At 49.6% G+C, this 14,236-nt stretch overlaps 1 protein-coding gene across 4 annotated transcripts in view; it reads left to right on the top strand.

Annotated features, from left to right (window-relative positions):
* The window catches only part of WDR11 (WD repeat domain 11), a 56,689-nt gene extending 52,386 nt beyond the window's left edge, over nucleotides 1-4,303 (top strand). Inside the window, exons 26-30 of one of the 4 annotated variants that reach the window (XR_004923117.2) lie at nucleotides 372-469; nucleotides 920-1,065; nucleotides 2,020-2,147; nucleotides 2,795-3,003; nucleotides 3,345-3,474. Coding sequence is in view for 3 of the 4 variants with exons in the window: in XM_036110997.2 (XP_035966890.2) it covers nucleotides 372-469; nucleotides 920-1,065; nucleotides 2,020-2,147; nucleotides 2,795-2,913 (491 nt within the window). In the remaining variant the exon portion in view is untranslated. Of the gene's footprint in view, nucleotides 1-371; nucleotides 470-919; nucleotides 1,066-2,019; nucleotides 2,148-2,794; nucleotides 3,004-3,343 lie in introns of those variants that run through there. The other 3 variants (XM_036110997.2, XM_078077055.1, XM_078077056.1) reach the window with 3 other exon arrangements.
* The last annotated feature ends 9,933 nt before the right edge of the window (nucleotides 4,304-14,236 follow it).

The raw sequence follows: 14,236 nt of genomic DNA, 5'->3' as shown, positions 1-14,236 counted from the left end.
TTTCTGCGTGCTGGAGAGAAATAGGACGATTGTTGCTAGCTGTTTACATGATGACCACATCATTTAATCATCTGAAGCAGAACACGTGTCACGTGTGAAAGGGGCCGTAGTCATAACCGCCAGGCCCGACGCCGGGCCCGCGCTTTCCCGGGCTGCGGGCTGGACTCTAGCGGCGCTGCCTGCCCTCCTGCCTCCCCTCCTGACTCGAGGGGCAGCGCTCTAAAACTCTGCCGTGGCGTTTTGTTGGAAAATTTCAGTCAAGAGCGTCTGCAGTGGATCAGAAATGCACAGGAGCGGGTGCAGTCACGCGGTGGTGGCTTGTCAGGGAGGGGCCGCGGCGTCACCTGAGGGGCTGCCGTTCTGTCTTCCAGAGGGGGTGCAGCTGCTCTGCCTGATAGACAAGGCTGCAGACGCCTGCCGCTACCTGCAGACATACGGCGAGTGGAACCGGGCGGCGTGGCTGGCAAAAGTAGGTCATTGCCCGAGGCGCCTTGAGCATTTGGGGTAGAGAGTTCAGTCTTGAACTTTGGACTCATGATTTAGCAGCAGTTTTTTGGCTGCAGAGTTGCTATGCAGATATTTTCTTGCAACTCTAAGGCTCCTGTTCTTTATGAGTTTAAATCACATTCTTATGGAGCAATGGATTGCTTTGGTGGCAATTACGTGAAAGCAGGTGGCCCCTTGCCCTGCTGGGGTGCTGGGGTGTGAGCCCAGACTCCAGCCCCAAGGTGTTGCCAGGTCCCTAGCTCTGCAGGCCTGGATTGTTACCACTGCTGTTCATGGTAAGCAGCAAGGTCAGGGCGTGTGCTAGCAAAGCCAAGCCTAGTGTTGGCTTCACAGGAACAGATCCCATTTTGATTACATTAGAGTTTTCTTTATATAGTGCAGGATGTCTTTGTAACGTGCGCATCTTTCTCAGGTCCGTTTAAGTTCTGAAGAGTGCGCCGATGTTTTAAAGCGGTGGGTTGACCACCTCTGCTCTCCACAAGTCAACCAGAAGTCAAAGGCCCTCCTGGTCCTCCTCTCCCTGGGCTGCTTTTTCAGCGTGGCTGAGACACTTCACAGGTACACCCAGAGTGCTTCGTGGCTGGTCAGGGGGCCGAATACTTCGTGCTCTCTTGAGACTCTGGTGGATGGATGGAACACTCACTGTGTGGAGTGAAAGGAGAAGCTTACCTTTTAGGTTTATAAAAAAAAAAATCCTACAGGGAAAGGAACAGTCCACAGTCCATGTTTAGTCATCTACACTTGGTCTAGGATCTCTATTTTCCTACCAGTATACTCGCCAAACCTAACAGGTATCTATTTAAAAAGAACATAAAAGAAGTCTTCAGAGAATTCAGCTTTGAATAGAACAACTAAGATGAAGGCCAGAGAGCAGTAGGAAGGATGACAGAGAGCGTTGCCCGGGGGAGATGTCCCCTCCAAAAATAATACCTATCACTTAGGGGACATTTTATTTATTTAAAACTAAGGGAGGTTGAGGCAAATATGGCAAAAGACTCCTTGTTAAATCTGGACAGTGGGTATGTGGATACTTGTCCTATCTCTGTAGATTTGTGTGTATTTCAACTATGTCACAGTTTTTGTAAATATTAATAAGGAAGAGCCTGGGGCTGGGGCGCCTGGGTGGCTCAGTTGATTAAGCATCTGACTCTTAATTTCGGCTCAGGTCGTGGTCTCAGGGTGGTGAGATCGAGCCCCGCATCAGGCCCTGCACTCAGCATGGAGTCTGTTTGTCCCTGCGCCTCTGCTCCTCCCCCTGCTCTCTCTCTAATAAATAAATAAATAAAATCTTAAAAAATAAAAAAGAAGAAAGAGCCTGGGGTTAGGGACATGAGCATTGTCCCCTGCTTTCCTCTGTGAGCCAGGGCTTGGAAAGGTGCTAGTGTAACTTACTGGCACTCAGATTTCCAGGGAGAATGGGTACAAGTCTTTATACGGAAATACACCCTTGGGTGGGTCTACCCCCAAATGCTGTAAATCACAAAGCTTAACTCACTTTGTTCTCTTGAGCAGCATGAGATACTTCGATAGAGCTGCCTTGTTTGTGGAAGCCTGTCTCAAGTATGGTGCAGTCGGAGTCACTGAGGACACAGATATCCTTTGCTGGGATGATTATGCCAAGGAGGAGACAGGTGGCACGAGTGGGTTCCTCTTAGTCGTACTGCCTGGGCAAGAACTGTATTATATCAGGAATGATCCATACTCAGATTGGCCAAAGTCAGGAAAGAGGGAGAAATGAGAAAGAATCGGGAAGAAGATGGGGGCGTCGCTGGCATCAGCTCTAAGATGGTTGGGGAGGCAGATGGGGCTGTAAAGGGATGGGACTCCGAATTTTGTGAAGGTTTGTTTGAACGTAAAAAAAGATAAAGGAAATAATTCAGGAAAGGTGTAGGAGCCTGCTACTTTAAAAATAGTACTATTTAAAAGAATGTACTCCATGGAATAAAATTTATATATTTATCTGGAATATACATTCTGGAATAAATAAAAAAGACATTGTTATCCATAGTGACAGTCTAACGTGGAACCAGACAAGGCACCTCAAAGATATGTGTCATGCCAGTAGGTCACAGTGGCCCCCTGCCGACACCACTTGAGTCACATGTTTTTCTTTGAAAGGATTGGGCTTGAGGATACAGGTCCCAGTTGCTCGTGTTTGCTGAGCTCTGCTTGTTCTCATCACATCTTCTCTTGGACTTACTACATTGTGGCCTCATTTCTACATGTCGGATATTGGTCTTCTCTGTGTGTGTATATATTTTGTTTTGTTTTGTTTCATCTGTTACAGAAAATGAAACTGAACTTGAACTTAGTGTCCTGTGTCCAGACACTGGTGAAGTTGCCTCCCGTTGGAAGGGGCCATTTGGAATGTCAGAGCACGGGGAAACAGGGCTGTCTGAAACCTAATACCTCCAGGAAGGCTTTGTTAGCAGAACCTCTCACTAAGCTGTATCTGCCCCCAAACCACCCACCACTCAGCCTTTCAGATGCCAGAGGGTATGCACTTGAGTCCTCTTTCTTTTTGTAGTCTTTAGTTGTGTTAGGCTTGGAGATAGTCTAGGAGAATGTTAGCTAGATCTTCCAGAAGGAGATGCTTTGCACTCAGCTCTTGCAAAGGGTAGTAGTGGGGGACACTGCAGATTGAGACCTCGCCTCCTCCAACCAGGAGTCGCCCTCCCCCAGGGAAGCGTGTCCGTGCTCGTCCCCTGCCGCCCTCCCGTGGGCCCGCTCACCCCTCTGAGTAGCCCCACGGAGCTGGTTTCTTCCTGCCTATGGGAGCTTGGTGGTGTGTAATCACATCTCCTTCTGCCCTTCTTTTCCTTGACTGTGGCTTACAGAAACTCATCTCTGCTATATATGCTGATTATGCCCGGAGTTTGAAGAACCTCGGTTTTAAACAGGGAGCCGTTCTTTTTGCTTCAAAAGCTGGAGCGGCTGGCAGAGATTTATTGAATGAGCTGGACTCCCCCAAGCAAGAACGGACGGAAGAGTGACAGGCCAGTATGTGCTGGGGAGCCTGGCTTCGCAAGCAGGACAGGGGGCTGGTCTGGCCGTGCTCATGCTCACGCTCGTGGCCACGGTCCGGACTGCTGAGGATGCCGTCCTCCAGGGTCCCCAGGAGCTGCTCACCACTTCTCTGAGGCTGCGGGTGACAGTAGCCAGTGAGCATCTACATAGTCAGGAGCAAGTTCCTCCTCCTGTGTTTATCTCAGAGAAAAACCTCGAATGCTTCAGACTTGGAAAGGCTGTAACATTTTATACTTTCGGAGACAGCTTTAAGAGTCCCTGGAAATACTTTTAATTTTTTTAAAAGTTAAAATTCAAGTGACTGAATTGTTTTTCTCATTGACTGAATGGAAAGATATTTGAAAAATCTAATAGTAAGAGAAGTTTGTGAGACTTATTCTCAAATATGTGCTGTGCTTGTGTTTATATACAATCATTCAAGAGACAGAGCAGAGATGTTGAAACAGTGAAGACGACTTACCAAAGCATTCCTTGTTTCTTACCTTGAGAACATGGAACTCGTGATTCTCTGTTTTAGGCAGTTGCTACATTTTGTCATTTCAGGCTCATAGGCTCATAGGGTAATTTTAAGCTTTATGTTTTGTTCTAGTATGTGGGGTCTTGGGTATTTTGAATTTTAACTCCTCTGATGTATTATATAACCTCCTTTTTGAACTCTCTGTGCTTTAATTTTCTTTGTGTTTGTCCAACAACTGAAATATATGAGATGTGACTTACAAATTATTGCTGTCTGTAACTTACCAAAATGATAAATAAAAAGGGAATTCCGGCCAGGTGTTTGTGTTCCCCAGACTGCCGTGCAGGAGGCCGGGCGCTGTGCTGACTTCTCAGGAGTCATTCCAGCTGCTCACCCTCCAAAGCCCAGGCCGCTCGCTGAGTCCACAGAAATTGGAGCATAGGAATTCCAGGCGTGGGCCCAGGATTGGACCAAACGCCCTCACCCTGCACGGATCTGCCTCAGAGTTCCCAAGGGAGCGGAGCAGGGCTCTCGGAGGTGAGGTGAGGAAGTGGCATTCCTGTCTCCCCTCCTGGATGTCTAGGGTGGCACATCTCCTCACACCCTCCAGATAGAGTCACAGCCTCTACCCTTAGGTATCAACGATCCCCTCCGACAAGGGACTGAGATCCATGGAGAGAATGGGCTTATCCCAGGAATGCCTGTTCCCAGCCCGGCACTTTGGCTAAAGTTCTAGAAGAAATCCAGGATGCATTCACTAGGCCTGTAACTGGCTCACTTTCCTTGTCCTTTCTGTGCCTGGGCAGGTTTACATTGGAATTCCTAAAGGCCATGGGCAAACACAGCCGTCTCTCTATATTGCCTGTGGTTAAATGATTGCCCACATACATTTTGTTTATTCAACCATCAGCTACCTAAAGGAAAAAAATATGCTGGCCTTAGTAAGCAGAGAGGAAAAAAGAAATCTTACTCTAGAGTGGGACGTTTTGAAAATTAAATATGCTTTGGATTTGAGGCCAGTGACTAAGTGATGAGGCACTACCTGATGGGGGGATGGAGGAGGGAGAGCAGAGCGCCTGAGGCCGAGGGCCTGAAGTCTGTCCCCGTTCAGTTACCCTTCACAACAAGACGGAGCCCGGTCTGTCAAGATACAGCTGAACTGATATGAACTAGGGTTCCACAGGCAATTTGGGTTGGTTTTTAGCTTTCCCTTCTTCCTTATTTATTTGTTTGACAGCGAACACAAGCAGGGGAAGCGGCAGGCAGCAGGAGAGGGAGAAGCCGGCTCCCCACTGAGCAGAGAGCTTGATCCACTGAGCCACCGGGTGACCCCCCCAACCCCTTCTTGCATATTTATATTTAGCACAGCCAAGTGCAGTTAGGGAAGAGGGTTGTTCCAGACTGCGATGTACTGCCAGAAAGACTGGGCTGGAACAGGTAGTTGAGGATTTAAGATCAGATAAAAAGACATTCCTCAGTCACTGCCTTAAAAATGTAGTCCCGTTTTCTCTGCATTTACGGTATTTTTAAATCTGAAGTGAAGTGGGCTGATGTGGGGGCAGAGGGAGGAGGGAGAGTTGCCCGGAAAGGGGCCTCTTCACTGTGACCGTCCCTCTGGGTTAAGGGTCTGCAAACTAGCCTGGGGAGCTAATCCCACGCACTGCCTGTTTTGTAAATAAAGTTTTACTGAAACACAATCCTGCCCATCTGCTCTTTGTCTGTGGTTGTTTCCATTCAACAGAGATGAGTAGATGCAGCAGAGACCATATGGTCTGAAAAGCCTAAAATATTTAAATGTCTGGCTCTTTACAGGAAAGTGTACCCACTCCTACTCAAGGTCCCACGTGCTTGCTTGTGATGAAGTTTCAGGTGTTCAGCTGCCCTGCTGGGCGCAGATCAGTGTGAAGCCCTTGGCGATTTTCCTGTGACCAGGTGCACTAGAACCAACCTCTTTCCAGAAAGATGTTTCAGCTCCATCCCATCTGGCTCCTTTAGAGGCCCAAGTTCCCATGGTGGTAGGTCTAGGAAACCAAAAACGCGGGGTGACCTTAGTTGTATTCCTGACAATTCTGAGGTAAAGGGCATCAATAGATGATAGAAAAATTTAAACCCAAGAGCTGTTTCATATCAACATTTTAAAGCTAATCTAAGGTTTACTGCAGACACCTAACCTGTTCTGCTGTAAAAAACAACAACAAAAAACAACCCTCATTGTATTCCAGTCTTTTGACATCTGAGCGTCATCTTTAAGCCCTACTCCTTCAGGCAGGGTAGAAGCTGAAAAACGCTTCTGTCCTAAGCCAGCGGCCGGCAGTGCCGGTGCTGATGTGAATCCACAGGGTGCGCGCGTTTATGACCATCCCACCTGGGGAGAGAGTCCTGGGTCAGGGGCACTGCAGTGACTGATGGCTCAGGCTGCATCTAATCCATGTGGAGGACCCAGGAAGTGGAACAGCGACCAGAAGTGAAGCATGGACGAGTCTGCAATACGATCAAATGGAAGAGCTCGGGAAGAAACTGGCAAACCGCTAAACTTGCACAGACATGTGGAAGGGAGTGAGGAAAGGAGGAGGCCCGAGAAACAAGATTTCTCGGGCTGATCTGTGGGAAATGACCGAGAGTTTTCTTGATAACTACCTGTCCAAACAACAACATTCAGTTCTGCAGATTGTTGGCTTCCTAGTGGTCTTCTAGAATGCATGTCAATCGGGAATTTGAACGACAGGCCCTCGCTTGTCTTAAATTGCTGATCTTCGCCAGGAGTCGGCCAAGGAAAAGACAGGGTGTCCTGTCAAGCAGCTAGGAAGCTGTCCCAAGAGGATAGTGTTCTAGCAAGACTCCAAGACAGGTTAATCCAAATGGTGGTAAGAATCTGATCTAAGTTCGTGCTTTGGGAAATGCCGATGCACATGGCAGAGGGTCTGCTGGAGCCATACTCAACAGAATAATTCTACCGAATCTTGGATTTTGCCTTTTGCCTCTGAACCCACTCAGTGGTGCTTGTGAACGAACACCAGGGTCTGAAATGTGGAGTCAAGGGGAGGGTGGAGCGTGGGACAGCGTGTCCTGCCATCAGGCTGCCTGCCCTCACCTGTAAGAAGGTAGCCATGCTGGTGACCTCTCGAGGTGGGAGACAGAAGGATGGCAGATGCAGGGGCTTGTCAGTCTAGAGGGTGCTCCAGACCCCAGTCATGATCCAGAGCAGGTGCGGTCTCACCGCTTCTCCGCTCGCTGGAGATGGATGGGGTCACTTTGCTCACGACCCAGAGCCCTGCTGCCTGGCACTGCAGGCTGGAGCTGGGATTCGGACACAAAGAAGGAAAGGGGGACTCTTCACTTCTCGAACCTCACCCACTATGGCATTGTGGAAAACTTGTGAGCAGAAAGCACTTCATCTGGAGCCCAGCGGGTTGCAGTCTTTCTCTTGAGGCAGCTCTAGAAACCTCCAGCAGCTTCCAGCATTTCTGAAAATCTCCCCCGTGCAGCACATCTCCTGCCTGAGACTCAGATTCCCCTTCCTACATCCCAGTCTTTGTTGCTGCCCCATCCCCTGCCCCATCGCTTACCCGGGAGGACCACCACACTCCAAGTACTTGGAGAGCCACCACCAAGGCACTTCTGGAAAACAAGGTAGGACTGGGGCTGGAGGGGGCAGGGGGTGAAGAGCAACCCCGGGCACAAGGGGAAGTTCACCCTGACTGGAGAAGGGCTGAACAGAACCAACTGGGGGTGACCATAAAAGGACACTCCTCAACAACAGGAGACAGACCAGGGACGGTGCACCGCAGGTGCGGGGGACTCAGGGATGAGGGGGAGCAGGTTGACGCCCCAGAGGCTCCCACGAGGTGGTATCAGCCCTGCAAGGTGGGCAGAATAGGGCCAGCAAGCATGAGCCTGGGGTGTCCAGGCAGATGAAACAACACAGGAAAAGGTGTGGTCATGAGAACGGGCCTGGAGCAAACACCAGCAGCTGGTTGCATCTTTCGGGAGCGCTGGAGCACGTCCCCCGGGCCGGGTGGGCCCCCGTATGCTCCATGTGACTGGCTTTTTGGGAAAAGCCAGAGAGGGGGCTGGATTTAAGTCAAAGCTGGTGGAAGGCTGAGACAGCCCATGTGATGGGGACAGCCACACACTTAGGTCCTCTCAGGAAGGGTCTGGCCCAGGCGGGCACAGCCGGATGCGGCTGTGGAGACGGCTTCTGAGACCAGCCTGGCCCAGCCTGAGCCCTCGCCCCTCCGGCGCAGGAAGCCTTCCCACCTGCCTGTGTCCTCAGGTGGCCCCCTTGACTCTGCAGAGTGTTCTAGAAGGGTTACCAACAGGTGTTGAGCAATCACATTGGAAAGTTTCCACCTTTCCTGACAGGCATTCTTCTCATCACTTTTCATTTCCTTTAGCAAATGCACATGGGTGTTTTACTTAAATGCAATTCTCTGAAAACTTTTCTAAGTGGAGTGTTTAGTTTGATGACATCTTCTATTGTAGTTAATGAATACAGAAAAAAAGCACTTTCGAGAAAGAAATGATGTGTCCTTGTTTTGTATTTTCTTTTCTGAAATCTGTAGGTACCAAGAGACAACCTCTGTCCTGCAAAGCCAGTGGTGGGGAAGGTGGGGTGAGCTCTGTCACCTGCCCCCTCGCAGCTGCTCTGTCCTACCAGCGCCTGCCCCGCCCCAGCCCACCCCAGCTCTGAACTCCAGCTCTGCCATTTGCTGGTTGTGAGACCCTAACAGGTTAATCTAGCATTCCCATGCCTCAGTTTCCTCATCGGTACAGTGAGCTTGATGACAGTGCTTCCCTCATGGAGTCCTAAAGCTCTTGGCATGATGAATATTGGGTCTCATTATTGGTGCTGTTTTGGGGAAGACTGTTGTCAGCGGGAATGTGGAGGCCTCTCATTTGTTGCCCAAAGCCCAGGTCCCTAAATCAAACAACCCTCCCTTTTGGATGGTGGCCTCTCCAGGGCCCTGTCCTCATTTCCTGCTCACATTAAGATCTAGTAACCCTGAACCCCACATGGAAGGGTGGTGGCTCTCTCACTGCTTCCCCCTCTCCCGGGGACTCTCCTCATCTGGGGCGAGGCTGGGTTCAGCCCGTAAGCTAGGCAGAGGAAGAAGGCCTGGCAATCAGCAGGAGCAAGATTTAAAGAACTATCTTCTTAGCATCGGCTGTTGGAAAGAATGTCTTTTTCAAAACATTTTAAATTTTTTTGTTGTTGTTGTTTAAAAAATGTGAATTTTTAAATGCTTTTTGAATGCTCCAAGTAGATTTATTTGCAGCACTGGAAGAGGTTATACCATTTTGGTTTGGAGCACTCTCCTTTTGTAAGGAAACTACTGAAGAATGCTATTGCTTTGTTTTCTGTCCTTATTTTTAATGAATAGCAGGTGCTCTGGGGGGACTGAAACCTCACCTGTGGGCTGAAAATCTAAATGTCCGTGTGCAGCGCCAGCTTCATCCCTTCGTCACGGGCCTTGGGACAGACATGGCTTCCTCCCGCCACCACGGAGGTGGCTCTGTTCCCAAGTACGATGCGGGCAGAGGACAGTGTTTGCTCCCCATCCTCGCGAGGGCAGGGCCTGTGACCGCTGGTCCCTGGAGTCCTGGTCTCGGTGATTCTCCTGTTCAGGCCACTTGCACTGTTTGGTCTACATGGGAGTCCTGGTGGGATTAAATTCAGTCGACGAATCTCCAGCAGCCTCATGGGCCCACGTGTTATGGACAAAGACTAAAACCAGGCAGGGCTTCTGATGTCATGAGTGGTGGGGACGCCGCCTGCTCTTGCAGGGGGAGGAGCGGGGGAGACCGCAGAGACAGGTCCAGAGAGGCTGCTCCCTTCGCTTGCATTTGCCTCCAGGCCCATCCCTCCCCACGCCATCCCCCTTACCCCTTTCCTGTCCCCAAACCCCAGCCACTTGGCAGCTGGCCCTCCTAGCAGAAAATTGAGCCTCAGGAGGCCACTGGAGGCTACTAGGACACTAAACGGAGAAGCAAGTCCCTACTAAAGCAGAGTGGCTGGAGCTCACTGCCCCGTTCCCAGAGAGGGGTAAAGGCTAGTCTGATCGTCCATAAAGACCCAGCTCCCATCCGAAGACCCAGGGCGGGAGCAGCTCACTTTTGCCCTTGGAGAACCAGTGGCGGGATGGGGGCCCGGGGAAGACCACCCTTTGTGAGCCTGGGTCTGGTCCGAGCAAATGCCGCTTTATCCCTCTGATCATTAGACTCATCAGGGGTTGCAGCAACTTGATTCTAATACCATGGTTGCAGTGGAGGGAAATGGAAGCGCCATGCTTGGGAGGTGAGCGGCCAGTAGCTTTTTACAAAGTAGTCGCCATGCTTGGAGAGTCTCAGGGCTGCATGGGCAGCCCAGCCCCTGGGCTCCCGGACCTTGGGACTGTGATCCCGGCAGAGAGAGAGCCCACGGCTATCCTCCCATGCCTGAGCCACGCACAGAGCCCACTGGGGGGACTGCTGGCTCTCCTGTAGGGGCTGAATGGTGTCCCAAAATGCATGTCTCCCTGGAACCTCAGAATGTGCCCTTATTTAGAAATAGAGTCTTTGCAGACCTTGGTGATTAGATCATCAATCCATGTCTGGTGTCTTCACGAGAAGAGGAGAGGACACACAGAGGAGGTGGCCCTGGGAAGAGATTGGACAGATGCAGCCGCCGGCTGAGGAACACCAAAGTGGGGCAGAAGCCTCTAGAAGCCAGGGAGCCTCCAGAACTGTGAGAGAATACATTTCCGCTGCTTTCAGCCCCCAAGTGTGTGGTGGTCTGTTACGGTGGTCCTAGGACTCGAACATGCCGCCACTGACCAAAACCGAGGACCCAGAATCCCTCAGGGACTCCCTGTTGCAGGGCCCGCAACCCCTCCTCCCAGAATAGTGGGAATTCCGCCTCCACTCTCCTGGCGGATGGCCTCTAGCTTGCTTTTGTTCTCTCAGAGTCTGCTTTCCAGAAGGAAAAGAAAGGCTTCCAGTTGTAATTCCAGAGCTGGAAATTCTATTTCCCACCGGCTTTCCCGAGCCGGGCTCTCGGCCTTCGGTGTTCAGCGCCGGGGTCTCAGCCGCTGTCACCGCGCGCTGCGGGCGCGTCTTTCTGCTGCTCGCTGCTGATCGGACCAACTACAGGCACCAACAGTTCCTAAGCCCACAGCCCAGGAAAGTCCTGCTTGGCAGTCGAAACCATCCAGACCCATGACTGTGGCTCGGGGAAGATTCCACAGGTGGGACTCTCTGTGGTTTTAGCTTTCCAGGCTTCTGAAGCCAAGAATTTTTTTTTTTTCCAATATATCCCAATCTGTGTTCCTTGGAACCTGCAAAATATTAACAAACATTTTTAAAAGCATCATCATCAAATTAGTTTGGGAAATGCCAAAATAAATAGAGTTAAATAAGTTCTTTTTATTGCAGACCTTCCCAAGGCCTTTAATATGCCAGATACACGTTGTGTACCTCCAAGCAATGGATTATGGAATTTGGGATTCCTAAACCTATTTGGCCACAGTCCTTACTGTGCTCTGCGTGCTCCTGGCTGATTGTGCTCTTCGGCACTTCCCTCCCTTCCTTCTTTCCTGCCAAGGCTTTCTCTTCCAAGTGCAAGAAAACCACCCTGCCCCTCTAGTCTGCCCCATAAATCAGTGGATGATGCCGATTTCCAGCCCAGAACCCTTCGCCAAGTCTCCCTGCAGACCGTTCACTTTCAAATGACATAGAAGGTCCTCAGTAAACCAGGGCCAGCCCACCTCTCCCACTCAGCACCTGCCATTTGCCCCGTGTGACACACTGGTGGTTTTTGACCGTGCAACGTCATCATGGCATTGCTCTTGCTGTCTCCCACGCCTCCCCTGCCTCACCTGCCCCCCACCCCATCTCATGCCTCTGAGCTCAGCACAAGACCTCCTGCTCAACTCCGTAATGCCCCATTCCTCAGTCTGTTTCCTCCACTGGGCTGGAGGCCCCAGGAAGGCAGGGCGGGTCTCACCCAGGCATCTCTAGCATTTTCCACAGGTGTCTATACACCTGCTGCTTCATGATGCGTCAGGGTCTGAGGCATCCACGGGCCATGTGTTACTAGAGGGCGAGGTTCCCGCTACGGCAGGCTGTCGGGTCCATATCCCACAGGTTTGGGGGCCCTTTGCTTCTTGCCTTATGGGTCCACTGTGCTTGCGATGAGCACAACCACATTGTTTTTCGTGTCCCTTGAGCCTGGAGTATTTTATGTTTAAGGGGTGTCCCTTCTAAGCGCCATGGACTTGGTTTTTTTGTTTTTTATTTACTCTTTCAGTTGGAGTGCTAGACCACTTACACACAGCGGTGTGACTTCATGCGATGTGGTGGAAATCTGCAATCTTTACTATCTGTTTTCAATTTTCCCTGTTCATTTTATATCCTTTCCCCCCACTCCCTGGTCTTTCAGATGAGGATTTTTTAATACTGCATTTCCCCACTATGATCTTGTTACTTATATATTCTGTTCTATTCATTTCACAATTATCTGGGGGATTACAACACTCATCCTGACTCATTATTAAAGTCTAACATAAATTAGTACTTTTACCACTTTCTGGACAGTGAAAAGGACCTTAGAGCATGCTAATTCCGTTTATCCCTCTTCTGGCTCAGGAGCTATTGTTATCATGTATTTTAATTCTATGTATATTTCAAACCTCCTCAAGACATAATTACTGTTTTACGTGGTCAATATCCATTTAGACTTGCCCACGTCAGGATGGGTCCTTCCTGTCTTACCCAACTGCCATGTGGGACCCTTCTCCCTCTGCCTGAAGAACACCTTCCAGTGGGGTTTTTACTCTGTGTCTCCTGGTAATGAATTCTCTCAGCTTCCGTCTGTCTTCGCTGTCTTTATTTTGCTTTCATTTCTCTTGTGGGACATTTCAAGCATACAAAAGTAGAGAAAGTAATGTAATGAACCTCTATGTACCCATAACCCAGCTTAAACAATCATCTCTCAGCTCCATTATTTTAAGGATATTTTCACTGCGTAGTCTAGCCTGGTAATCATTTTCTTTTTTTTTTTTTTTTTTTTTAAGGTTTTATTTATTTATTTGTCAGAGAGAGACAGAGAGACAGAGAGCAAGCACAAGCAGGGGGAGTGGCAGGCAGAGGCAGAGGGAGAAGCAGGCTGAGCAAGGAGCCTGATGCAGGACTCGATCCTAGGACCCTGGGATCATGACGAGCTGAAGGCAGACGCTTAACCAACTGAGCCACTCAGGCATCCCTAGCCTGGTGATTATTTTCTTTCTGAAGACACTCCATCGTCTTCCCACGGCCACTATTTCTATGGAGAAGCCAGTTGTCAGTCTTACTGATGCTCCTTTGAATATGTCTGTTAATCTTTGTTGTTGGACATTCTATATAAAAAACCTCGATAGAATTTGAAGCCTTGGATGGGGCTGTCTTCCTCCAGAGTTTTTCCTTTTGCCTTTTGCAGGCAGCCAAAGGGAGATGCCCTAGCAATCCCAGGTTACCTTGATCCAGTTGGGAACTGAGATGATCCCAAATGGGCTTTGAGGCTTGAGAGGGCTGGTCTGTTTCTAGTTGACTCTTATTTTTAGAGCATAGGGCCCCTAACCCCACTCTGGCCACTGCAAGGTCCACTTAGATTCACAACCTCTCCATCACCTTTTTTTTCTCTTTTTTCTTTTCTTTTTTTTTTCTTTCTTTCTTTCTTTCTTTCTTTCTTTCTTTCTTTCTTTCTTTCTTTCTTCTTTCTTTCTTTCTTTCTTTCTTTCTTTCTTTCTTTCTTTCTTTCTTCTTTCTTTCTTTCTTCCTTCCTTCCTTTCCTTTCCTTTCCTTTCCTTTTTTCTTTCTTTCTTTCATGTAGTGTTCCATGATTCATTGTTTGTGTATAACACCCAGTGCTCCATGCAGAACGTGCCCTCCTTAATACCCATCACCAGGCTAACCCATCCTCCCACCCCCCTCCCCTCTAGAACCCTCAGTTGTTTCTCAGAGTCCATAGTCTCTCATGGTTCATCTCTCCCTCCGATTGCCCCCCCTTCTTCCGTCACCTCTTTTAAACACAGAAAAAAACCATTTTGGACACTTCTTGAAGAAGGCGGTAGGTAAGTGTCTAGTATGCCTGGCGCCTCTGCTGAGCAGGCCACAGGTCACAGCCAGCTCGCTGGTAACTGCCAGATAAGGTAGCTTCCTCCCCATTCCGTAAAGAAGGCATGTCGTGATCTGATCTGCCACCGTGTCCCACCATGCTCACCTTCCATTCCT

Source organism: Halichoerus grypus, chromosome 7, assembly GCF_964656455.1.
Source record: "Halichoerus grypus chromosome 7, mHalGry1.hap1.1, whole genome shotgun sequence".
NCBI classification, from domain to species: Eukaryota; Metazoa; Chordata; class Mammalia; order Carnivora; family Phocidae; genus Halichoerus; species Halichoerus grypus.
The sequence above is the reverse complement of the archived record's forward strand: the minus strand, read 5'-3'. Positions and strand labels throughout refer to the sequence as shown.